The sequence below is a fragment of the Tiliqua scincoides genome, chromosome 1, assembly GCF_035046505.1.
Source record: "Tiliqua scincoides isolate rTilSci1 chromosome 1, rTilSci1.hap2, whole genome shotgun sequence".
In the NCBI taxonomy this organism is placed as follows: domain Eukaryota; kingdom Metazoa; phylum Chordata; class Lepidosauria; order Squamata; family Scincidae; genus Tiliqua; species Tiliqua scincoides.
Genome location: NC_089821.1, coordinates 122,434,370 through 122,460,871, shown reverse-complemented (window position 1 = coordinate 122,460,871; position 26,502 = coordinate 122,434,370). Strand labels below are relative to the sequence as shown.

Genomic DNA, 26,502 nt, shown 5'->3' with positions numbered 1-26,502 from the left:
ATGCTCCACTCAGAGAAACGAGGAGAATCTCTGAGAATGAAGGAGAAGATGGATAAGGCTGCACTCTTGCACAGCCATGAAAACGGTACAGTAGATTGTTTGGTTTCCTCTTTATACATGGGTGTTTAAAAAAAATTAGATGACTTTAAAATCTTGCATTGCAAAACTAATTCTGTGAAGATGCTACAGTGATTACATTGCACGAATACCATACAGTTTCTGTGCAGTGTGTCCCAGAAATGGACAGCTGCAGGCATGACAGTAAGAACACAAGGACAGGAGAAGGGCCAAATATGGTTGAACTGACCATAAGCATAGTAGGACAAAATTCTATGTAATTTCTAGTGTGGATCCTTGAAGGTGCTCTAATTAAAGAACAGTTCAGTGTTACAGGAGAAATTCACATCTTGCCCTTCTTGAAATATTGTATTTATTACATTTTATATCCCATGGAATCCAAGGCCATGTAACAAGATTCCTAGGTGGTCTGCTATCCAGGTGTTTATCGGAACCAGACCTGCTCAGCTTCAGCAATGTTGCATTTTCATATCTTTACATTCACTCCATGTTGCAGAACCGTTATCCAAATGGAAAGGGTGAAATTTCTGTATAATTTCTTCCCCCTTCTCTCCCCCCCAAAAAAAGAAGAAAAAGAAAAAAATAGTACTACTACTATGTAACTACTTTGAAAAATGTATGTGGGAAATAAAATGCCATATATTAACCTGTATTGTTTGTGCATTGGGGAGGTAGGTTTGTCTCATGTCCTGTCCCTCATCCTGCAAGAATTGAGCCTCTTCTACAAGAGAGATGTTAACGGGGTTGGTGTGTTGTACAACCTGCTCAGATCTCCATGGCTACAGGCCCTCCTAAAGGTAAGATCTCTTCTAATGAGAACAAACCCATCTGGCAATTGTTATGCCTCACTGTGCAGTGCGTAAGATAGGCTTCTGACTGTATCTTCAAGAGGAACTCACTTTAATTATTCCTTGTAATGTGGGATGGTGGTGATCAAAAACTTTCGGAAAGAAATACAGTCTTCTCCTCTCACCCTTAGCAAGGATGATTAATTATTGCAGTTCTCTGCATTAGGTGCATAAATAGTCATGATATGTGTGCATTAATTGTGTCTGATTATAAAATGAGAATAATGTGCAAGTCAGACAAAAATGGCCTGGTTAGTCCAGGCAGTGAATCATCCAGACCAGTATCAAATCCAAACACAGAGTGTTAAGGCTGCTCTTTCCCCCTGTTGTTCACTACCTACACTTGAGGTATCTCAGGCGTAAGTGTGCTCTCTGATAGGAAAGCCTGTTTCTCCCCTTTCTGGAAAAAATCCCCAATAATATTATTTTTATATTTTATTGTTTTATTTTTCTTATTCACACATCACCAGCATAAAAGATAGATCCTCCCCCAAGGAAGCTTACAACCATGACAGTGGAGAAGGCAACATGACATGAAGGGAAGGGAAGAAGAAACAAGGGTAGAATGAGATTAGTTGTTACAACTGCTAACCAGTCCTAACTAATTCCCTGCACAGAGATGCAGCAGCACTAATGTGGCTTCTGCTGTAACCTACAGAGAAGTTTTGGCTTCTGGAGGCCTCTTAAAGGCAAGGGAACATTTGTACTTGCCCCTTGTCCAAGGGCAAATGCCAGCAACTGCTATGGATCAGCTTGAACCTGTGCCAGCTCAATGGCCAGTGCCAGTCCTCTTTGAGGCATTCAGTTGTATCAAGCCCAGGAAAGGGGTTAGGATTCGGTGGACACCACTGCTGCTAAACCTACCCCCTTCTTGAGCCTGATCCACCCTGTTCTGCCCACCCCTCCCCCATTCTGCCCTATCCCCTGCCCCGCTCCAACTCACCTACCAGCCTACTTTATGCAACAGATCTTCAACTGTCCATCAGCATCTCCAGCCTGTGCACCAGCGTACCAGCAGTGTGTGCCATAGGCGGCTGCTTTAAAGCAGTCACTGCCAGCACAACGTGTGTTTGTCTGGTGGCCAGACACTATAGGACTGGGCTGTAAGGCTTCGCTATAGCTATTAACTGCTTTTACTTCTGGGGTGAGGGGAAATGGGGTTTATAGTAATCTTCTGTGATGCAATGTTCCAGTTCTGAACTGGCAACCAACTCCCTGTTTTTCTACAGTATAGACTGTTCTATTTGTTGCGATTCCTCTCTCCTTTCAGTACTGGAATGAAAAATGGCTGATAACTTCATCCTTTCATCAGCTGCTGTTCCACCGTGTGCATTTTTTATGTCTATCCTATCCACAGTGTTGCCCCAGTATAATCCTGGAATGTTTTTCAACTGTATAATTGAAGTATGCTTAAGAGAAGCCAAATTCAGGAAAGGAGTGAGTGAGCAAATGTGTGTATGCCAGGGTGAGGATGAGTCTTGAAGTTAGGACACAAGAAAAACCCTACTGAATCAGGTCAAAGGCCTATCTAGGCCAGCATCCTGTTTTCCACAGTGGTCAACCAGGCGTTTCATCTCTGGTTGTCTGTCAACTATGCATAAACCTTTGAGTGCAAATTCCATGTGGTGGAGAAATTGGACTTATTTCCTAGCCCAATAGAAATTATCACCTGAAGGTGGAGAGAGAAGCTCAGGGCATGTGAGTGACATGTGTTGCATGACAATTTGGTCCCTAGGGCCTTATTGTCTTAACTTCCGCACTTCTGCTCATAGGTTTATGAGTGCCTTCATCAGTACATTAAAAGGAGGCCGGTTCCTCTCACGCCACAAGCACGAGCATTGACTCATGAGGTAAGAGTACTAATAGAGAGAAGAATGTATCATGTTTTAGAATTCTAGATTGTCTGCATTGTTTCCAATTTCTGCTATGATCTCCGTAGAAGTACTAGAGAGACATTTCATTTTGTATGTCCCCGTATCCCTTATTGAATAGTTTTTCTGTTACCATTCAACTACTGTATATTTATATTTGTGACATGTACTTTTAAAGAAACAATTAAAAATTATCTATGTCAACTATAGATTTTCATGATTTAGTCTTCCTTGTGCATCCTCAGGTAGTGGAGGTATTGCGGGGATGCCAACACTCTCCAGAGGCTAGAGAGCTCAGGAGACTTCTACGAGGTCCACACTTCAAGGTAAGTACTAGCCCCAGGAATTACTCAGTGCTGAGAAAATTCAGGAACAGAGGATGGTTAAATAATTTAAGTAGTTAAAAATGGGTATTTGGTGCATATAGACCTTCTTGGTTCTTCTGACTGGTTACTGACAGTGAAAGACTTGATGGAATGTGGCAAAGAAGAGACTTTAACGTTGAACAGCCTCTATTGAGATGGAATAGTCAATTTATTGTCAAACGTTCCCAACTGATTAGTCATATGTTCAGAACCAAGATGGTTTAGTAGTGGTTTGGGAGTTAAACCTGGAAGATCCAGGTTCGAATCCCCACTCAGCCTTGAAGCTTCCTAGGAGACCTTGGTCCAATCACTCTCTCTCAGCCTCACTATCTCACTGTGTTGTTGTGAAGCCATAAAGGAGGGAATGATGTACACCACCGTGATTTCCTTGGAGGAACAGTGGTATAAAAATGTGAAAAAACTATAACCCTGAAAACAGCAACATTACACTGTTACATAACAGAGGCCAAATATACAGCACTGTTCTACTGCACTGTCTTTGTGCAAGTACACCCTTGCTGTTCCATGGTTGTCTGAAGCATAGTCCAAAGTAGTAAGGAATAGTAACTTAGGGTAATACGAATACCTCCACAAGTCCTCACAAGCATGTAGTGACTCAGATTGTTGCCCATCCTGCTATGCAATTGAGGTCTAAGTTGCATTTGGAGGGCCACAATCTCAGGACATTATTGCCAAATGGCAAATGAGATAGTGCATGTGTGTGAATGTGCAAGAAGGGCTCATATATTACTTGGGGCCTGAACCATGGGTGGAGAGTGTGAAAACATTCAATAAAGCACACTTATGGTCTAGGTGTTAAATTCAAAGCTTTACTTGGAAATATTTTGTTTGAGTACTTGTATTAAGAATATTTATGCTGCTTTTCAACAAATGTAGTTATGGCTTAAATACATGACAATCCAGGAGACTTCTTACACAGTGTAAGCATGTGTACATAGTGTAAATATTCTTTTTTTAAAAATGAAGGAATTAAACTTAACACACTAATTTAAGCACATGCAAATAGTTGCTCATTAAGTATATAGATATTTCTTAAGTCCTCTTCTCATGGTCCCCCCATGAATTCAATCATAGGGGAAACAAGATCACACTCACTTCTTGACATGTTCAGTAAAAGGTGCAGAGTTTGTTTGCATCTTTCACTAAACGTGGGGATTAATTGGGGGGGGGGGTCCAGCAGGCATACAGAAGTCTGCAGTGTGGCCAGTGGCTATAACCTGATTCCCCCAATTCGTATTGGATAGACAGACAAAAAGGAAGAAGAGAACTATAGTCATCTAAAAAAAGTTACCACAGATACTCGCCTATAAGGCAATAAATTTGCACCTGGAAATGGTGGGAGAATCGCTGCCCTCGTCTTATCTGCGCAGTCATACAGACTGACTGAGGGGGCAAGGGCGCCATCTGCACCCTGCCTGGGTCAGGGAGGGACTCTGCAGAAGGAGGGGCAGTGGCGCCTCCTGGGGTCTGCAGTGGGATTGTGAGATTCCTGGCAGCCTCTCTTCCGCCCAGCTGGTCCCCCCACTGCGCAAGCAACCGGAGAAGCCCTGGAGGAGGCAGGGCAGTGGGGGGACAGCCTGCTGGCCCAGCGCTCCCCCGCGCCTACTCAGAGCCGCTGCACGCACTCACTTAAGTCCTGCCTCCCATGAAGGCAGGGAGCGGAACGGGGCATCCTGGCTGCCGCCGCCATTGTCACCAGACCAATGGAGGGCAGGGAGCATGTAGGGAGCGTCCTGTGCTGCCTGCTCCCTGCCAGATGCTCCCTGGTGAGGGGGCAGCGTGCCTCCCTCTGTGCCCGCCACAGACGCAGCCGTGCGCTAGGGAGTGGGAAGCGCAGGTCGCTCTCCGCATGCTCCCTGTCCTCCATCAGTCTGGTGACAGTGGCAGTGGCAGCCAAGATGCCCCTGCTCTGCTCCCTGCCTCAGCGGGAGGCAGGAATTAACGGCTCTGAGCGGGTGCTGGGGAGTACAATAGCATGCCACAAACAAGAGTAGAGTATTGATAAACAAGATTCATGCACCGTATTAGGACTTAACACCCCTGCCAGCTGGACAAAGAGGCACTTTAAAGTGGTGTCCTCTTATATTTAGCAAGGGAAAGCAACTGTCCCTCATTTGTGGTGCCTTCTGTAGTGGCTGTTGCTGGGGTCATTCTGTATTTCTTTAAGATTGTGAGCCCTTTGGGGACAGGAAACCATTGCTTGATTTATTTTATTATGTAAACCGCTTTGTGAATTACTTTGGTTGCAGACTGGTAGATATGTATTTCTAATCATAATAACTCTGATACGCCTGTTTTGTAGTGGAGCAAACTTGGCAAATGGGAGCATTTCACTATTAATTAGAATTGATTTTGTTACATCTGACTCCCAAAACGGGCACAGATGACCTAACCTTTGCTTATCCTACTTTTTTGTGTGTCACAGGCCTTATTGTCCGCTCATGATACTGTGGCCCAAAAGGATTATGAACCAGTTCTTCCACCTCTACCGGATAACATCCCTGAAAATGAGGAGGCCATGAGGATTGTCTGCCTGGTGAAGAACAAGCAACCTCTTGTAACATTGCATTTTAATTTTAGATGTGTGCAGTGCCTTTTTTCCAAGTTAAAAGAAATACTTTATAACTTAGGGATTATTTCACTCTTCAGTTAGTGTTTCTTTCGCTATTTAAACTTTGCATTGAAAAGTATGTCGTAGGACTGGGATGCAAGTACAGTACAGTACAATTTAATCCTCCTTCCCCTTCTGTGAACCTGAGATTTCATCACATAGGAATCTCTTTACACAGTATATAAATAAAATACTCAAGATTGTATTCTACATGAATATAAAAATAATGTAACAGAGGGGCTTGGGCATCCCAGTGATCAAGGTTATACAGAGGGTTGTCTTTTTGCTTTTGTCTTTGGTGCCAAAATAAAGTGATACAGGAAAATTGTGTTTAGGATCTCCCATGGTTGAGAGCCCCATGGAGCTCCTTTGAAATGTGGGATGGAGGGTGCTGTGCAGTGTTCGACCCTGAGCTTTAGAGACATTGTATGTGAGAGATGGAGATTGATACTCTTTGAAACCGAGTGATGAAAGTTTACATGTAAGAGTCAGAGATATGAATGAAAGCAAATCACGTGAGCTTCACTATCGTGTGTTCTTCCCTTTAAAAAAAAAAAAGACCTGTGAACCTTTTTCATGTAGTTGCAGTAAATATTTTACGAACAAAAATTATGACACTTTACAACACAGTAATTCTATTGACTCCTGTGGTGTGGAAAGAAGGCAGCTTTTGGGAAGGAGGTGCATGTAGAAAGGATTGCAACCTTAATAATACTTGACATTTTATCTAGCACTTCTGAGCAAGCATAGTATTTCACATGTATACTGTAAGTCTTGATAATGCCCTTGTAACATTTAATTATTTGGGTATTTGTATCCCACCTTTCTACCACTGAAGAGCCCCCAAGGTGTCTTACAACAATAAAGTAATAAACCTCTCAAGCTAGTACTGATCTCCAGAAGAGCCAGTATTCTAAGTTCCCTCTGGCCTACGTACATTATTATCTTTCCTCCCCACTCCCCTGGGCATCCCTGTAAGAGATTATCCCCATCCTGCAGCTGAGAAGGAAATGCAGTGGGTTCCCTAAGACCACCTAGTAAAAATCATGGCAGGGATGAGATTTGAACTGAGGGAGCCCTGATTTGCCACTCTGTCACTCAGCCATTCTGGTCCACCTGCTCTCTATTGTAATGTTAGAGCATAGGCCATCTCTCCACAATCGTAGTTTCTGATTTTCCTCCCAAATGTGTCCTTGAAGTGAGTTACATTTAAATAATCAGTAATGGTTCTTTTTAATTGTTTCCCCCTTTCTAGGGTGCCACTATTAAACGCCATGAACTAACAGGTGACATTACTGTGGCAAGAGTAATTCATGGTGGATTAGCCGATAGAAGTGGTAAGATGAATTTAAAATATACAAAAGGGAGAAGCCCTCCCCATGACACCCCCCTGTGCTGCTGCATTGGAGACTACCACTACCAATACTTGAGAGTTCACGGGGGAGTGTCTCTGATGTGCAGGGGCCTTGGCACAGTGAGATAACTTTCCCTGATTCATTCCTCTGTGAAGCTGTACAGATAACTTCAGACAGAGGCAGCATTTCTCACATGACCTATACTGAAGCTGCAGCCTCTTTTTGTACTGCTTGTGACTTCCATAGATGCTTAACAGAAACTGAACATCGTTCCTCTTTGAAGCTCTTTGCAAGCCATAAATTGAACATTGTGGGGGCTGGACCCTTGCCTCTGGCTTTGTGCCAGAGGGTATTTAAACAAGGGCTCCCAAAATCCTGGGGCTGGCATGGAAATGGAGTTCAAAAAATTCTGACAAATAGGGTAAAATACATGGGATGGTCCATAGCAGATTTGGTATGCCTCTGATTTATGTGCCTTATATGAATGAGTGTAATATGGGCGACATCTAACGTGATCACAAAATATTTTTGTCTGGTATTATGAAAAAGAATTATGATGCCCTTTGGAACTTCTGCATGCTTTTTCCATCTGTTCTCAGATGAAACTCTGAAGGTCGTCCTCTTTTTTTTTTTGGTCATAGGTTTGTTATATGCAGGAGATAAACTGGTAGAGGTGAATGGGGTTCCAGTGGAGGGACTGGAGCCGGAGCAAGTAATCCACATTCTGGTATGATGATAAGCTCTGTCCTGTTTAATAGCACTCAATGATCACATGTAGTCCATGCGAATACACTTTCTCTAAATATAGAAATATGCCCTGCATAGCATGGCTATACAACTGTACAGGAAACTTCCCTAAGGAGGAGTGGGCATTTGTTGCAAGTTCTTTGTGATCTCTCCCACTTAAATGTTTATGTATGTCCCAGTGGCACCACTAGGGTTGGTGTCGCCCCAAGTAGGGCAGGGGGGAAGGTGGCAACAGGAGTGGGTGGAACAGGGATGAGGAACTTAATTCTGTCTTCACAGAAGGACATTTTTAATAGCCTGGGACTGATCAACTTTTGGTCATGATTATTGATCTTTCAGTTTGCAACAACAGTTAAACATAGCTGGATGTTCTCCTTCTAAACTCTTGTAGGCACTGTCACATGGGACAATTATGTTCAAGCTGATTCCTGTTTCTGATCGACCAGTCAGCAATCACACCACAGTAAGCTGTATTTTTCTTTCAACCTGTATTGTTGCAGACAGTTAATGGAATGTCTAGCAGTATGAAGAATTACTACTGGCAGTTCAGCTCATAGCTATTTCTAATGACTTAATTTTGACAACACAGATAGTTTGGTAGATAAATATGCTGTACTTAAATTAGGGATACAGTACCAGCACAGAATCTGCTAATTGCAATGGTTAACATGATTTGGCACCCAATTCAATATGCTAATTATTCACAAAGGGTGGGCCCAAGATATACAAGGGACATTCTTTCCCTTACAAGCCCCCCCCCCCCACCAACCACCTTCAGGGCTGGCTCCCACCCATAAGGCAAGATTAAGTGACTGCATTAAGTGGGTGCAGGAATTCCCCTGCACCTATTAACCATCTTTGCAGCTCCTTCACCTTGTCTCCCTTTGCCTCACACCTCTTCCTTCCTGCTTGTGTTATCTGCTTTGTGTTTTCAAACAGAACACCAGAGCAGGGCAGGAACCTGTCAGCCTTGCATGCCCCACTTCCAAAAAATGAACTCCCCCCCTCCTTTGGGAGTGAGGTGGCACTTTCCCTAGCTTTCTTGCTCCAGTCCCATTCTGCTGTTCCGTTTCAAAATATAGCGTGGCAGTGGGAACAGGAGAAAAATGGTAGGGAAGAAAGAGATGGGGCAAGGTTGGGGCTGCCTTCAGCACTGTGGCCCAAGATCCTAGTGGCAAAGCAGGAGAACGAGATAGTGGTAGAAATGTCACTATCTGCTTCTTACTAACTGGGCATGTGGGGAGGGCATGTAGGCGTCTATCCTCTGAATAGAACCCTTCCCCCCCCCACCAGCCAACCAGCCAGCTACAACATGGTATTGGTGGCTATGGGTGTGCACCACCACCCAAAAGGGGTGGGCAGGATCTAAGCATCAGTCCAGCTTGGGCCAGCCCTATTAAGGGAATCAAGTGAGGCTTGCTGCAAGTTCCTCTGATTGTGAAGTAGGTTACCAAAAATCCTGAGGCCAGCAGATACACTGTATAGGGCAGTGATTTTCAACCATTTTGCCACGGCACATTGGCGTACCGCGAATGATCCACAGGTATGCCATTGGAGTTTGGGAGAGGCTTACTTAGTAAGGCCACTGGGGATGTGAGCCCCCCACCAGCTGCACGGTGCACCTTGTACATTGTCAAAAAACCAATGGTGTGCCTTGACAATTTTAGTGCCTTGTCAGTGTGTTGTGAGATGAAAAAGGTTGAAATGGTTGGTATGGTTTGCTGTTAGCTGTTAGCAGGTTAGCTGTTGACTTCTATGCAAACAGCTTGCATATAATCAATCAATGGAAGTGGTCTCATTGATTAAAGTTGACATTCACTTCTTTAACTGGGGGCAGAAGTAGGGAAAGATGATTTGAATTTAGGTATATTCTTACTGAAGGATAATTTATTGTTGTCACATATGTTTATAAAAAATATACATTTATATAGTGTTTATAAATAGACATTGGCAGACAATCCGAAAGTTACCGTATATCTTATATATTGTTTTACGCCTTATATATTGTATTAGCTCTATGTGCGAGCAATGGCAGATTACTGGCCTCTTCAGGACCCTGCTATTCCATGTGCAGATGCAGGGCTGCCATTTAAAAAGGGAGACATTCTTCAAATTGTGGACCAGAATGATGCCCTCTGGTGGCAAGCCAGGAAAGTCTCAGACCTCAGTGCCTGTGCTGGACTCATCCCTTCAAATCATCTTCTGAAAAGGTAAGAAAAGTCAGGATTCTTGAATTCAGGCCAGAGAGTAAGGGCACAATCCTAACCCACTTTCCACCACTGACATAAGGGCAATGCAGCTCCAAGGTAAGGGAACAAACATTCCCTTATTTTGAGGAGGTCTCTGTGAGTGCCACACTCACGGATACAGCACACATCACATTGGCACTGCTATGCCTGTGTTGGAAAGTTGTTTAGGATTTGGGCCTAAGTCTGTCCCTTGAAGTCTCTTAGAACAGTGGTTCTCAAACTTTTAACACAGGGGCCCACTTTTTAGAATGACAATCTGTTAGGACCCACCGGAAGTGGTGCCATGACCGGAACTGACATCATCAAGCTGGAACATTTTTAATAATCCTAGGCCGCAATCCTACCCACACTTACCCAGGAGTAAGTCCCATTGACTATCATTGTTAAAAGCATCTACATAGAAGCCTGTTAAAAGTACAGATCTGTAACATTTCCCCAAATACAGTCACATACCATGGCAGCATCAAGTCTAATATAGTAAACATAAAATACACATTGAAATGAATGGGGACCCAACTCGTGGGTCCTGACCCACAGTTTGAGAAACACTGTCTTAGAAGAGTCCTCTTTTAGCCTGCAGCCCTCTTGTAGAAAAGCAGCATTTGTAATGGAGGAGGGAAAGAATGGCAAGGAACCAAATAGTACATGACTGCAATTTGTTGCAATATAAAAAGGCAATAGAAATTATTGTATTCCAAAATAGAACTGAATGACTGTTGTCAAAGGTGATCTGACCATGGGAAACATAAGGAGGTAGGTCATAATTAAAGGACGGTTGCCCAGTTAAAGGAACTTCGGCAATTCTATCAATAAAATATACACATTGGTGGAAAAACAATGGTTGTGAAGAAAAAAGCAGAGCCAGCCATCATTTCTTGTTGTCAGGATAGCCAGGTCTAAGGTTCCCCAAAGAGATTTTTGTTTCTAGAGCAGTGATTTTCAACCTTTTACATCTCACGGCACACTGACAAGGTACTAAAATGGTTGAGGCACACCACCAGATTTTTGACAATTGACAAGGCACACCGTGCTGCAAGTGGGGACTCACATCTCCCATTGGCCCTATTAATAAATGACCTTCCCCCAAATTCCTGTGGCACACCTGTGGACCGCTCGTGGCACACCAGTGTGCCACAGCACAGTGGTTGAAAATGGCTGTTCTAGAGTGTTAACAAGTTGCTGTTATCATTTCAATAACACAGTAGTTCCCAAACTTTTCAGGGGCCCTAGAGGCTGCTGCCTGCTTTCTAAATGCCAAGGAGTGTGGCTATAATGGTGATTAGGCAACAGTGCTCCCCCCAAGTAGCAGTTTGTTTAACCCTTGATGCACCTTAGCCTAATCTGCCCTATCGGTTTTGCAACCCACCAAAAATTGTGTCTTTGATCCAAAGTTTGAGAACTGCTGCAATAACAGAAGCTCAGTGCTACCACATTTAGTTGTTTGACAAGCAGCAATTCAAACAGACAAATGTGTTGCATATCAGCAGAGTCCAAGATCTGTTTGGAGGGGTTTGGGGGCAACACATTGGCCTGTACTCCCTTCCCTTAATTTGCCCCCCCCTTCCTTCTGTTCTCTGAGTTCTGTGATGTGAGTATTGGGGGGGGAGCAGTGGACACCCCAGTGGAGGAGAATTGTGTTGGCAAGAGCACTGCAGGTCTCTTTATATGGGGCCTGAGATTGGCTATCATGGTGAAGACAAACAGAGGATACCACCTTGCTCCAATACCATGTAAATTCCAGTGAGCTATAAATATATTCCATTTCTTTAAAGAAATCTTTGGAGCTGAATCATGATACATCAGTAGGTTTGTCCCTAATTTGTAGTTATATTTTGCTTTTGTTGTATACTGTTAGCCTCTTTTATACTGTTAGCCACACAATTATCGTGTCAAAAACTGGGGTAGAAATAACTAGGATATTCTGAAAATCTACTTTATTACTGCAGCACATTCTGTTTTGTCTAGGAAGCAGCGGGAATTCTGGTGGTCTCAGCCCTTCCAACCCCATACTTGTCTCAAATCCACAATACGTGAGTACAAAGGTTTTCTGATGCCAGTTGTGAGTGAGAATGCTTCTTCTTTGATTGCAAGGAGAGCAAATGGGCAAAATCGGCCATGACATGCTGCTTCTAAATGCACAAATCTGTTTTTGTGCAAATGTTAGGAGAAGGCAAACCATTGTGTATTGCAATTTTTTCTTTGGAAATCTGAAATCAGGATACAACTCACTTCAGGCTTGTGAAACATGTAGACTGATCTGTAGAATTAAAATAGCAAATGTGTGGATCCTTGCAAAATAACCTGGAAATAGGATCTGATTGTTTTTTTCAAATGCCCATTGAACAGATGATGGTATTTAGCAATTGCGTTAGCTCCTCATGGCATAATGGAGTAACCTTAGGAAATGCAGATTTTTGAGCCCACATTTGATGAGGTAAGACAAATGAGGTGGAGAGACTGTCTGTGGGGGAGAATTGGTGAATGGCAGAAGAGGTCCTCATTTTTCTCCATCCACTGATTGTTCCTTTCAAATGCACCTCTTCAGCCATTTCCTCTCCAATCAATCTTACTTTTAGTTTCAGAGCTACTTTGGGACAATAAAAGCAATAAAAAATGGGCTGAAAGGGCACTTTCAGAGGGGAATCTATAGGTGAGAGAAGGGTTAAGCACCCCCTCCTTTCCCTCTGCTATTTCTTTCCAGCAAATTTCTCCATCACTTGTTTGTCTTTTAAGGAAAATGTGACTGTTCTGATTCCAAAGTTTGGCAGCAAAACAGATCACCCTCTAGAAATGAATCTTAGCAGGATCAGCTAGACAGTTTTGCACAGGAAAGCTTTGGAATTATATTATCTGTTTAATTGCTGGGGGGGGCACATGGTTCAGTCAGTACATGCACTTCTCCTTTTACTCATGGTTGACTTAGGTGTTTTTTTTAATAACACACTTGTTTAATATCACAACCTAATTTATGCATGCAAATCTGTGGAATAATGTAAGGGAAGGTGTGGCTTAAGGCAAGGCCTCTGAGAGGAATTTTATCAGGGGGTACAAAGTTTCTTTTGGGCCCCTTTGCAAAAGGGGAAGGGTGAAACAGCATGGAAGGGTGGTGACGGGCAAGCAGAATGGGGGCAGGGAGGGGCAAAACAGGGTGGGGGGAGGGTAGAGACAGCAGGAAAAGTCCTTGGAGCCCAGGTCTGCCAACCCATGTGGCATCAATAGTGTCCCCAGCATCCCTAGTTGCGGTAGTGTTGCCAGCATCCCATGGGGGCAACAAGTCTGAGTAGATAGGAAATTGTAAGATCCCAGGAAATTTCTGGGCTCCCTCCTTTGGCTCCTGGGCCCCCCTTTTGACCCTGGGCCCGGGTACAAATTACCCCCTTTACCCCCCTCTCCTAAGCCCTGTCTTAAGGGCAAGGGTTGAGAAGGAGCCCAAGGAAGGCAGGCTAATTAGAAAGGTTAAGAGAGGGACAGAGCAGAGAGAGGGGGGCTTCTGTGGATACAAATAGCTGTGGCTTGGCTAGTGGTGTCACAAGGGTTGCAGGGGGTGTGGGCTGCACCAGGTTACATATCGGGGGTGATGCCAGAAGAGAGCAACAGATGAAGCAAAAGACAGAGAGCCAGGCCTAATGGGCATATAGACCTGGCTCTGGGGCTTCCTCTATCTGGCTGATAGACCTGGGCTCTGCATCAGGAAATTCCAGGGACTTTTTTGGCCGTTGCCACCCTCCCCCCCACCCCATTTCACACACTTCCCTCCTTTGGCCGCAGCCAAAGAAAGAAAAGCAGGGGAGATAACTAAGCATTAGCTGCTGGACAAGGGGAAACTTCTTCACCCTCTCAGCTGGTTACAGTAGAGGGAAGGCTAGAGAAGGGGCCATTTCTAACCAGCCAGCAAGCAGCCAGTCTAACTCACTTGTCTCTGTTAGACTCTGAGATGATACTCCATTTGCTTCTGTCCAGGAAATAGTGGGAGGGGGCTGGAGAAGAGGGTGAAGCCCTGCTTTTGATGCTCTGAGTTGCACTCTTGGTTGTTGCCTGAGTAAGCCTTGGGTCTCTGCCCCTCTGTATCTCCCTACTTTTACAAGGCTCCGTGTGCAGAGGAAATAATCCACAAGACTTTGCCTTGTGTGACTGGCTAGCTAGCCAGTGAAAGACTTTGCACACAAGGGTACCTATACAGGTAGGACCTTGGTATCCTCTGATTTGAATCACCACTGATACTGGGGGTCCATCTTTAAATGCCTAGTGACAAGGGGAAAAAAACACCAAAATCCAATTTCCTACTTTTGCACTATTAAATAATTACAATTTCATTCCATTATTCACCCCATGTAGTGTCTGAACGCAGCACAGCATCTATACCAATGCATTCTGGGGTGACAATGGAGGAACAAGAAACCTGGAAGTGGGTCTTAAAGCTATTTTTTCATTTATTTGGTATCCACCAATTTTTTTTAATCCACTGAAGGTTCTGGAACGACCTGTACGCAGGCATGACCTGTAATGCCTTGTCCAAGGTTGAGTTCAGTTTGCTGGTCTTGTGCATAGCACTTCTGCATGCTTCAGTGTGAGCCCCGCACTTAAGGGGCTGTTTATGTTGGCCGTGTTTGAGCATGCCCCTTCCCCCCTCCATTTATTCAATGCACAAATAGCACAGATGTTTCCCTAATCTGTACTATTTACATACATTCTGGTGGTAAAACTAGTCTTAATTTACTCATTTGAGATGCACACTACTTTACAAAAACATAACCCCCATGTAAAACAAGAGGTGGCTGTCCGTGTCTACTACCTGCCACATGCTTAAAGATACAAGGCATCTTGCCTTTTACTTGGTTTTGTCTTTTACTTGGCTATAGTAATGTTAAGTCACAGCATTGCCTTGTACTTTCATCTTATTAGAAATCGTCTTTTACTTGGGGTGGTGGTGGGGCATTCTTACAATAACCCTGGCAATCCTTAACTCTGTTTTCTTTTTAATTTCTTCCACGGATTTGCCATGTGTAGTGAGTACTGTGGAAGAAGGTAAGCAGTTAATACACATTTCCTTTCAAAACGCATGTGTCCACTTACATATCCCACATGGGCTTCATTCTCAAGCCTAATTCTCACAGAGACGGTAAGCCAGTGGACTGTATCATTTCACAGAGCAGGTGTAGCTTCTCAGGAAGGGATGGTCCTCTGTTTAAAAAAAAAAAAAAGTACTTAGTACTTATTTTTTAAAAATAAGTCACTTAAGACTGTGACAAACATGTGAAGCACCTTGCTGGATCAGACTAAGATCCAGCATTCTGTCTTCCACAGTGTCCAACCAGATGACTATGGGAATCCTGCAAGCCGGGTATGAGGACAATAGCCCTCTCTTACTATTGTCCCCTATGGCAAGAAAGCCAAATGGCTTAGTCTGTGTGGCTGCTTCAGTCACATGGACTTTTCCCTTCCCATTGCTTTATTCACACATAATTCCCAGAGAAATTGCACTGAAAGGAAATAGCTATTTCCTTTTTGCAGGTAAAGGTAGATTACCCCTTATACGGACATGCAAAATCCTGACTATTCCAAAATCAGGATATTTTTTGTCCAAGACTTGTTTTTTGTAGGGTGAACACTAGAAGTTCTTGTGCTCATTCCCATGTACATTGCAGGTACAGGCTGTTAACTTCTATTCTCTCCTCTGCAGTGTGTATGTGTTGCTAAAAATGTCAAAGAGGCCCGCAGACACCCATATGAGTAACAGTGAAAGAATAAGATGAAGCAGTTCTCATTAAATTTATACAACTATTGCAAAATTCAAACACCTTCCCGTCCCAAGCAGTTCAGATAAGGAACACTCAGCCTGTATCTGGAAAAGGCATTTTAGGCTGCCTCTTAGTAGCAATCTGGGAATTTCTGTCACTGCTTAGTTATGCTCGTAGCAGGCAAAAAAAGTAGTTCTATAGTGCATTACACCATGGCACAATATTGACAGAGGCTATAGAAATTGGGTCTCAAGTGTGGATTAGTGATTGTTTTTGTTGTTGTATGAAACTTTTAAAAAGTTTTTTGAGGAGCTCAACTTGATGCATGTTTTCTTGTTTCCATTACCTTACTATGTATAGAAGACGACATGCAGATTGACGAAAAGTGTGTAGAAACAGGTAATTGATTCTGGTTTTTGTTATAGGGAGGGTGGGGGGTGGGTTCTTTTGTTTTGTGTTATTGTAGTGTGAAAGGGACCTAAAATTCATTTTAAGTGAAGTAGCCTATTAATGATCTGTAGTATGCCCAATCTATGTGACTATGCAAAATAGAGTGCGTGGTTTAAAAAAAAATTGAGAGTTACATCTGTTGTAATTTTGGTTGTTTATCAACTGGTGCTTATATTAAGAGGAACTTAGCAGGAAAGGACAGATGTGGGGTACCCAGCTAGTCCTTGTTGGAACACTTGATTGCAAAGTTGTGGGTTTGAATCATCACTGCCGCAGTTTCACCAGTGATGCTAACAGTGTCTTTTGCCCTTAAGCTAATTTTTAAACTTATTTTGGTATAACATGTAACATGGAAACAGCATTTTAAAGTTAAATTTCAGGTCCTAGAAATGTAGCAATTTGATTCAAGTGGATTGATTGATGAACATTTTTATTTTTCTTCACATTTTATATACTGCCCTTCTTCTAAGGAGGTAGGGCAGTGTCAATGGCTTCTCTCCCTCCTTTCGTCCTCCCAGAAACTCTGTGATGTAGGATAGACTGAGTCTGAGACACAGGTGCTGGCCCAAGGCCATCTAGCAAGTGTAATGGCTGAGTGGGGATTGGAAACCAGCTCTTCCTAGTCCATGTCCACCACACTGGAATGTTCCTGATCCTGTGAATTGATGCAGATCTAAGGCACGTGATTGGTCACTAAGCACCATTTTATTAAACAGCATGTTTCTTCTCCAGAAGAAGCCTTTTCCTGTCCTAAAAATTGTATTTCTGGGAATACATAAACAGTGACAATTAAATATGCATAATGTGGGTTTGGTAACCACATTTAATTTATCATGCAGACATGAAAAATAAAATCTGTCTCTTGTGAAAGTGGCTTCCTGTCAAATGGAAAGCCTTTGACCAATCTCTAGAGGTGTTGTTTCCGGTGAGTAAGATAGGTTTATAGCCTAAGTCTTACTGAACATGATGGGCTTACTTCTAAGTAAGATAAATAAATAACACTGTTTTGAAACACCTCTACCTATTTCTCATAAATAAAGAACTGATTCTTCAAGTTGAGGACAACTCAAATCAGCAACAATGAGAATCTTAGAAGTTGCCAGTCATGTGACCTTGGATTTCTGAGAATGTTACTTTTACCCAGTCTCAGCCTTGATAGGAACTCAGCCTTGATAGGAAAAATAAGAGAAAAGGTTAAACCTTTCCTTTCCCAACACTACTGCTTTTATCCAGCGTGGATACTACCTGTCTCCCATCCCTTATGTAGCTGCTTACTGTGTAGTAAGGAATAAAAAAGTAAGGAAATACAATTAGGGACCTGTTATACAGCATAGTTTGACACTTAAACCCTTAAATTATGCAAGTAGCGAAGGGGGGGAATGAGAATCTAACAGTTCAATCCTATGCTTGTCTACTCAAAAGTAAATCCCACTGAGTTCAGTGGGACTTGCTCCCAGATAAGTGTGTATAGGATTACAGCTTAATAGTGTCCTGATGCTGTGGAGAGAGAAAATCTCTTTTGATGTGTTATGTCATTATAACATAAGGATAACCGGATATTATCCTATTATAGGATAATATTGGATAATAATAATATTAGGTTAATATTGAAATGAAATGTATTTGCTATTTTTGCTCCCTGAATGACTTAAAAGATGAGGAGACATTTGAGTCTGGTAAGTATAATTGTTTCTGCAATTTTGGTTGTCAACCATCTTTTTTTCTTTTAATGACAATGAAAGCATGTACCGGAGGGAATTAAACCGTTTAATCTTGAAAGTTATTGTTTGTTGGTTTTGAAAAGTCATTTTGTCACTGCTGCCTTTGTGCTTTCTAAACCAGATATATAAATTTAAATAACCAAAATAAGGCAGATTTAAGGATAGCTTCCCAACAAGTGCTTCCACCATCAGAAACTTCCTCCAACCACAGAAGTGCTAGTTAGGATGCTGCCCTGAAATATTTGGGTTTTCCACTTGCCAGCAGAGGTGTTCATTCAGTTTTGAATTATTGCTATACATATAGTGAAATTGTGAAGAGGTAGGCAGGTGTCAGAGAGGACAGCTGGAAGATAATGAGATTACCGTACCTTACATAAGGGTAATTGACAGGCTAATCTCCTTCATGGTATCCTTGTATTACTCTTGATGAAGAGGGAAAGATTCATTCACCCTTGGATACCAGCATGAACTGCACCTTAGAAACAAATGTGGGGCTAGTCAACTTACTGTAATATCTGAATTGAGTAAACTGAGCAGATCAGGTATAAGACACCTACTGTGTAAATAACATCAGTAATTATGAGATCTCATGCTGTCATATCTACTGAGACATTTTTTCAGAGAGAACATTATTTTTAATGCTTTCCATGCACATTCCTTTTACTGTCTGAATGGTTGTTTTTTTTTTAATTTTTCAGATAGTTCAAACTGGTAGAACAGATTGGGTGATATACCCATAGTCTCCATATACTAGCTCCAATGTGCATGCAGTGGTTTTGATACATTGGAGTAATATTCACCAAACTGTTTCTCAAAAGGCTTGAAAGACCTAAATCTCTGAAAAGCAAATCAGGCACTAGTATGTGTCAGCTTTAAGGACTGTGGTAGACAGGAGGCCAAGGTTAAGAGTATAAAAGGGCATAAAAGAAGGTTAGAGAAGACCGACAGGAGGTTTTGAGAGGGAGAGGCTGGGTAATCAGGATGTAGCAGTAACAAAAATTTCCTGTGTGCAGAGTGGGATGCTGTTTGCAGCTAAGATGCAGGATCAGCTGTTACTGGGAAAGAAAGATGGGTATGTGTGGCTGCTCAGAATGGTACCAGTCTTTGTGCATAGTTGCTGTAGCTATATTGAGAGAGATAGATATTGAGAGAGAACTCCTGGGGGCTGGAGGATAAGAATAGGCCCTCGGTTGGGCTGTACTTGTCGTAAGAGGTGACCAAACAGATGGTAGACGGGGCTCATTAGCCTGGGAAGGCAGCTCATCTGAGAGAAGGAAGACTCTGATCCCAAACCTCCACTGCCTTGTGGTTACATCCAGTTATGGAAAAGGCTTCAGGAGTCAACCTCAAGGCAAAATCCAGAGCCGGAGTCCCTGAGGCAGTTCATGGCTGAACACAGTCACGTTCTGGCAACTCCTGTGATGCCGCTGGAACCAACCGTATTGGCTTCTGCCTTTCCATTGGACCATTTCAGTGATGTGGAGGGGGGGATTTGCTGCATGGGTAACAGTCTATCCTCCATATCTACTTTACCCAGGCTTCGCGCACTTTTCAGAGCACGATACCATAGTCTTCTGAGACTGAAGGATGCCAACAGAATTGAGAGAGTGACAATATTGAATTTATAGAAATATATATACACACACATACAAACTACTATGCCATATCTTGCAATATTAGTCCACCCAGATGTGGACTTGACGTTTCTGGACGCTAAGTTTTAATCCGCGTCTTCCTATTCTTACATTTCTGTGCAAACACCAGAGGAGCTTAAAGAAGGTAACCTTAATGTTTTGTTTGTCTGCTGGGTTTTAAAGAGTAGGTTGTTAAGTTCTTTATAGCCAGAAATATTAAGGGTTTTCTTGCATCAGAAATTTGATAGAATGACCCATGTTGTGCTTTCCTTGTAGCCAGTTCAAACACTCATACATGAAAACAAATGTAGAGGATGAACATGGATGCTTCTGAAGCCAAATGTATGTTTACTAAATAACACAATAACACAATTTACACAAATAACACAAATACTAAATAACACAATTTACTAACCAGCCATTCTAATAGCAACATTCTATTTGAATAGGTTGATGTCATACTGTTCACTAACATACAAGAGTCACTTACTACATTGCAAGCATGTTAGGAAGCAAATGGAATGGCAGATTTGTGATTGCTCATTTCGACAGAGCAACTGGTTTGCCACCTGGCTACTATTTTGGAATGCTTGGATGTGTAGTTAGAAAATGAATACAAGACCAGACCAATCTGGGGCCACTTAAGTGTATTTACATGTTTCCTGCTTTCCTGAGCAGAGAGTGTTCCAGGGCAGCTTATAAAGCTCTGAATTCTGGAGAGAATACTGAATATGTATGATGCTCTCTGACTGTTTACAAATATAAACATTGTACACTAGTAAGCTAATAGGCAATACTAATCCCAAAGCAGAATTGGAACCCATGTGGCTTCTGCCAGCCAGCTTAAAAACAAAAATTAGTACTGCTTTCTCTTTTTCTAGCTAAATTCGTTCTTTAGTTTCTGTGTCCACATCAAGGCTGGGCAAATCAATTTTACTGCCATTTTGCCCCTGTGCAGGTGAACCCTCAGGCTGTGCCTCTCTTGACTAGTCTGATGAGTCATTAAAGGAAATGTATGGTTCACTATCAATCAGCAAAATAAAAATGAACCTAGCAAGTGAAGGCTCTCAGATATAACTAAGCATCATAGCTATAAAAAGAGGCAAAGAAATTGACATGTGCTTTTGTGAACATTGCTTCAACTTTTTTGTTATACTCTCTTGTGGAAATAGGTGTCTGGTTGTTTTTTATTTATTTTATTTGCTATTGGCTTCTACACATCATTCTTTTGACATTCATTTAAAACTGTACTCTTATGCCTATTATATGACAAAATCCATACAAGCTTAGAGTTTGATATTGCTTTCCTTTTTCACCAACCTTCCTCATTCATATGTGTGTTTTTTTCATATAGCAGAAGAGGAAGAATTCAGTGGATCTGGCCAGCAGGTCTTCGTTAGTACGTAGTCCTTTTGTGAGAGATTAAAGAACTGGGTTACACTGTTGCTGGGCTGCCAAAGCAGTTCCTTGTGATTTTATCTCAAATTCATTCATCCTGTGGTTCATGTCTGAGTATTTTTTACCCCCTCTTTTACCCCTTTTACCATTCTTTTACCCCTATCCACCAGGCCTTCAATATAATTCATCTATTAATTGTCAGTTATCTTTCCTGGTCAATCTCCTCTTCCCTGCTAGTGTGAAAATGATGGCATTTTCATTGACTTTAAAATCTTTTGACTTCTGAATTGCTGAAGACAGAGAAACAGTTCAGAGGGACATGTGGATTCAGCCAAGGGTCATGCATGAACGTTAGAGCTGCTTGTACCGGTTTATAAAGAACATTCATTTCTGATTTTACATGTTCAGCTGCTGGATTATGTCTCTTATTTAGACAAATGTAGTAGCATTTAGCAGTATCTATAATACCATAGAAATGATAACCTTAAAAAACAGTCTCAAAGGGCCAATCTGTAGTGAGTCTAATCAGCTTACCTTAGAAAGGTGCTTCATTAAGACAGCAGTTGTGGGGAGAGACTCAAATCTTTTGCTGCAGATTGATGCAGCAGAGATCCCTGCCTAGTAGTGTGCTGTATTCTTCTGCTGCTCAGGAACAGCAAGGGGTAAAGGAAGGACAGCAAGTCCAATGCCTTGGAGGAGATGACCAAAACTAGTACTAGGGTGAGGTGGGGATTAGTTGAACTAAATGGCTTACACAAATTCATGAAGAGGAAGCTGCGGGTGGGGGCTCACTTTACGGAATGCTCCTTCACATAAAAACAAAAGACTACACTAGAGCCCTTTTCTCTGATATCTCCTTTTCTATAGGCAGGGTTGTATAGAGAAGCACTCAGTTATGGGTGTCCACCTGCAGTCCTATGAGTGGAACAAACCAGACACAGTATCACTCAGGTGGGAATTGGGTCGGTGGCTACAAGCCATGAGAGCTCTAAATAGAACCACTGTGCTAAGAGACAGTATACCTCTGAAGACTGGATGCTATGAATAAAACAAGAACTGGCCATCTTCATGCTTGGCTTACAGGCTGTCTCACTGGCTGCTGTCAAAAACTAAGTGATAGACTAGATGTGCTATGGTCTATTCCAGCAGGATGTTCCTTTGTGTTTTTAAAAGAAGCTTTCCATCAAGCTCCAAGGTTCTCTGAATGGCACGAAAGGGATTGTGGCACAACTGCAGAGAATGAAGACTGCTCCATTTGAGGTTCAAGAGGTTAAAGGGCCAGGCACCCTAAGGGCATTTTGGTTTGCTCGTATCAGGAGTTAAAGGGTCTGATGCAGAAGAGAGGGGAGTGATGTGCTTGGCACCTGATGTGCCAAAAGTGCTTTAGGCTGATGCTCCTAATCAACTGCACCTCTCTTCTACTCAAATGTATCTGTTTTTCTTCCTCAGCTGGTTTTCGTAGAAGTATGCGCCTCTGTCGCAGGAAAGCTCGCAACAGCCACCTACCATGTTATGCTCAATGTCCCAGCGGCTGCTACAGTGCTGTAGCAGCACCTTATGAAGAAGTGGTGAGATACCAGAGAGACCCTGGTGATCGAAACAGACTAATTGTGCTTGTGGGTACGTCACAATAACTTAGTAGTAGAGTATTCTGGCATATCAGGATGGAATGAGATTATGGGGGGACATTAATTCTCTACTCAAGAAAAGAGGACTTGGATTTGTTCAACAGAAGTGCATATTTTCAAATATAGTCCATTGTACCAGGGACTGTGGTGTTTTCATTTAACAGTTATCTCAGTCTTTCTTGAAATATACAGGACCTTCAGGGGTTGGAGTGAATGAGCTACGACGGCGGATTATCGGTATAAACCCCCATCACTTTCAAAGTGCAGTGCCACGTACGTGATGTATGATTTTTTGTAGTGGGAGGGAGAAGGCAAGTCAGAAGGCCACTAGGTCTGACTGGTGTTAGTAGCCTGACATTACTTGTAGTTGCTGTTAACTCCTTCATATCAGGCTGTGGTGAATGTGAACACTTTCCTGAAGGACTTTGAATTCTGGTGAGGACTCAAAGGACTTGCATGATTCAAGATGCTGGCGCTCAGGAGAGCTGCGAAGAGGCCACTGCAAAAGAAGGGTGCTGGGACCACGATAAGTTTGGGAACTACTGCCTTAGGGCAGTCAAATGCAGCGGTTAATTACCTCAATTGTGGACCTACCATTGGGTTTGATGGGGCAAATGCGAGCTGCTAGGAACCCACGGAAACCTCTCTGAGGCTTCCGGTTTTCCGGGAGCATAGTTAATAGCTTTGTGGAACCTCAGAGAGGCTTCCCTGATGCAGGCTAATGTTGCACGAGGCTCCATGAGCTTCAGGTGAGTGGGGGACAGATTTTTGCGTCGGGGGTGGTGACAGCCCGCGGGGAGTCCATCGTGGACCTCTGCCCCGGTCGCAGGACTGGGGAGATCCGCCGCTGAATTACCTTGCAGAAACATTCTCTCCTAGTAATTATTTGTGCATGAATTAAAATGCACTATAACATTCTTATTCATTTTGAACAGATACAACCCGTATTCAAAAGAGCTATGAAGAGAATGGTCGAGAATATCATTATGTCTCAAAGGATACCTTTGAAAATATGGTCTACACTCACAGGTAGTTCTTTGATTCAGATTGCTTTCCTTTTCCTACATCTCCTTTTTATTCAATTACAGTAATCATGTGATCAAGCAACAGGCATGCTGGTTAGTGGAATTAGATACTGTTTTCTACCATAGATTTCCTGTTTCTTATGTAAGAGCCATGTCATGTTTATATTTGGCAGCCTGAATACATTGGTTTTCCACTGGTGTTTGCTTTGCTGGAATAAATGTGTAAAAGTACCAAAGGGAAATGTGTGCCCTCAACATGCAGTGAAAGGATTTTGCCTTATATTTTCAAGTCCACTAATGCACCCACTTTACATTTTATGTTTGAATGGAGCAGACACATGGATGACTGCTCCACTGCACAGAGTTTTACCGTGTGGCAAGTCTTATCCTAAAATTACTTGAAAGTGATTTAAACATCGATCATATCTTGGAATGTTTGGTTTTAAATCTACCCTTCTCAAGGCCCAATCCTATCCAACTTTCTTGAGCCAATGCAGCCATGCCAATGGGGCACGACAGCATCCTGTGGTGGAGGGACAGTTACAGAAGCCTTCTCGGGGCAAGGGAATATTTGCTTCCTTACCTTAGGGCTGCATTGTGGCTGCACCGGCATTGGAAAGTTGAATAGAAATGGGCCCTCAATGGAAGATTTCACTTGAAGTAGACCCTTTTATCTTGTTCATCTCTGCTTAACACATTTGCAGAATGTTGGAGTATGGAGAATACAAGGGAAATCTGTATGGCACAAGTATTGATGCTGTACGTACCGTCCTTGATGAAGGAAAGATCTGTATAGTGGATTTAGAGCCTCAGGTGAGTCTTGATGAGAAAAACATTACTACCTGCATTTCATGGACTAAGCTGTTTCACTCTTAAATACTAAGAATGAAGATTGGAATGAAACTTACTGTTTGTCAAGCACAGGTGATCAAGGCAATAAAGTTCAAATATATTTAAGCTGATAGTGAGAAATATTCACGTAAGGATTTCATGTACCCTTTTCTTCCCAGCCCTCAGGTGTACACATCTGCATATATGCAACGTTAGGCAGAAATGGCTTAACTGCAATTTAATACTTTTGTCAAATTAGTTTGCTCTGTGTCATTCTAACATACCTGGATGAGGATCGGTGATAATCTTTTGTCACCAATGTCCTTGCATTACTGGAAACTAATGATTTTAAAGTTTCAACCCTGTTGCTTTCATCGTACAGAGTATTCAACTGGCTCGGACTCATGAATTAAAGCCCTACATTATATTTATTAAGCCATCAAGTGTGAGCTGCATGAGGCAGTCTCGGAAAAACGCAAGGATTATTACAGACTATTATGTGAACATGAAGTTTAAGGTGAGATTTGGGAGAAGTGACTGGCTGTCAGATTTCCATGGCATTATCTGCATCACAGTCATCTTGCTGACATTTCTTTAGTTCAAATGTGAAAATGTTCATAAACCCTTGTTTGGACAACTCTGAGTTAAATCATCATTCCAATGGTTATAGATAATGAGGGGGACTGAAATAGTGACTTAGCTAATTTATACCTGTCTGGATAATATTAGACAATAACTTATCTCAGGTTACTGAAACCCAAAGCTGTGTGTGCAAAATTTAACAATGTTTATCTTGATTTATCTGCAGAACAAAGCAAAACCATCACAATGAAATTTGTCACTCTAGACCAGTCATTTTCAACCACTGTGCCATGGCACACTGGTGTGCCCCAGGTGTGCCGTGGTGGAGGGTCATTTATTAGCAGAACCATTGGGGGATATGAGCCCCCCACCAACAGCATGGTATGCCTTGTCAGTTGTCCAAAAACTGATGGTGTGCCTTGAAAATTTTAGTATCTTGTCAGTGTGCCGTGAGACAAAAAAGGTTGAAAATCACTGCTCTAGACAGCAGTCTTATAGGTGATATCCAATTTACCTTAGGGTGCTTTCATGCCTGTGACAACTATCCAGACGATGTGCAGCACCATGTTATATTTTCTGAGGAACTCATTCGGGAAAACTTCCCTGCAGGAGACATTTAGACTGACTACCTATAGTACCTCAACCATCTGTTTTATTAATGAATGATTGAGACATTTTTAAAGATAATTATATAAAACAAACCTACAACAATATCCTCCTTTCTTGGGTATCCCACGGGCCTCATGTAACCCAAACTCTGCAAGAAGTAGGGGGTGGGGAAGAAAAAAGTATAGAAGGATCTGGATTCAAAGAGCTGTAAAAATTCAGACCAGATGCCATTAAAATTGCTCACCCACATGCTTTTTAACATACATTTTAACTAGTCCACTATACTTGAACACCATGAAAGTAAGATAGGGAGGAGAAAAATCTTCCTTTTATCAAACATTTCCCTAATGGATCATAGGCAACTAGGCAAGTAACTATTTCAAACTGCTTTAGTTCCATTTCTATAGGAATATGTCAAACAGTTCAGTAGACTCCTTCAGGCTCCCATTGCTCTCATCTGTACAGGAAGAAGACCTCCAGGAGATGGAAGAGTCGGCTAAAAAAATGGAAACTCAGTTTGGTCAGTTCTTTGATCAAGTGATTGTGAATGATAACCTGCAGGAGGCCTGCCTGCAACTACTGTCTGCTGTCCGTCGAGCACAGGACGAGCCTCAGTGGGTCCCAGCAACATGGATATGCTCAGATAATCAGCCATAATTGTCCTGAGAATCAGCCAATTCTCCTAGACAGCTTCACAAAGATTGTAGTTCATGCTTCAATCGCCCCAATACTGGGATTGCA

General features: G+C 42.4%; 1 protein-coding gene across 1 annotated transcript; it reads left to right on the top strand.

The window, feature by feature from the left end:
* On the top strand, window positions 1-26,502 carry MPP4 (MAGUK p55 scaffold protein 4). The gene is made up of 21 exons (XM_066636303.1): window positions 1-85; window positions 754-875; window positions 2,699-2,776; window positions 3,043-3,123; window positions 5,609-5,740; window positions 7,050-7,131; window positions 7,791-7,876; window positions 8,288-8,359; window positions 9,910-10,106; window positions 12,111-12,175; window positions 15,153-15,170; window positions 16,244-16,282; window positions 17,989-18,009; window positions 19,819-19,833; window positions 21,046-21,087; window positions 22,536-22,706; window positions 22,907-22,987; window positions 23,650-23,743; window positions 24,444-24,552; window positions 24,953-25,087; window positions 26,227-26,502. Exons 1-21 carry the CDS (start codon window positions 1-3, stop codon window positions 26,416-26,418), a joined length of 1,917 nt encoding a protein of 638 aa, XP_066492400.1. The 3' UTR covers window positions 26,419-26,502.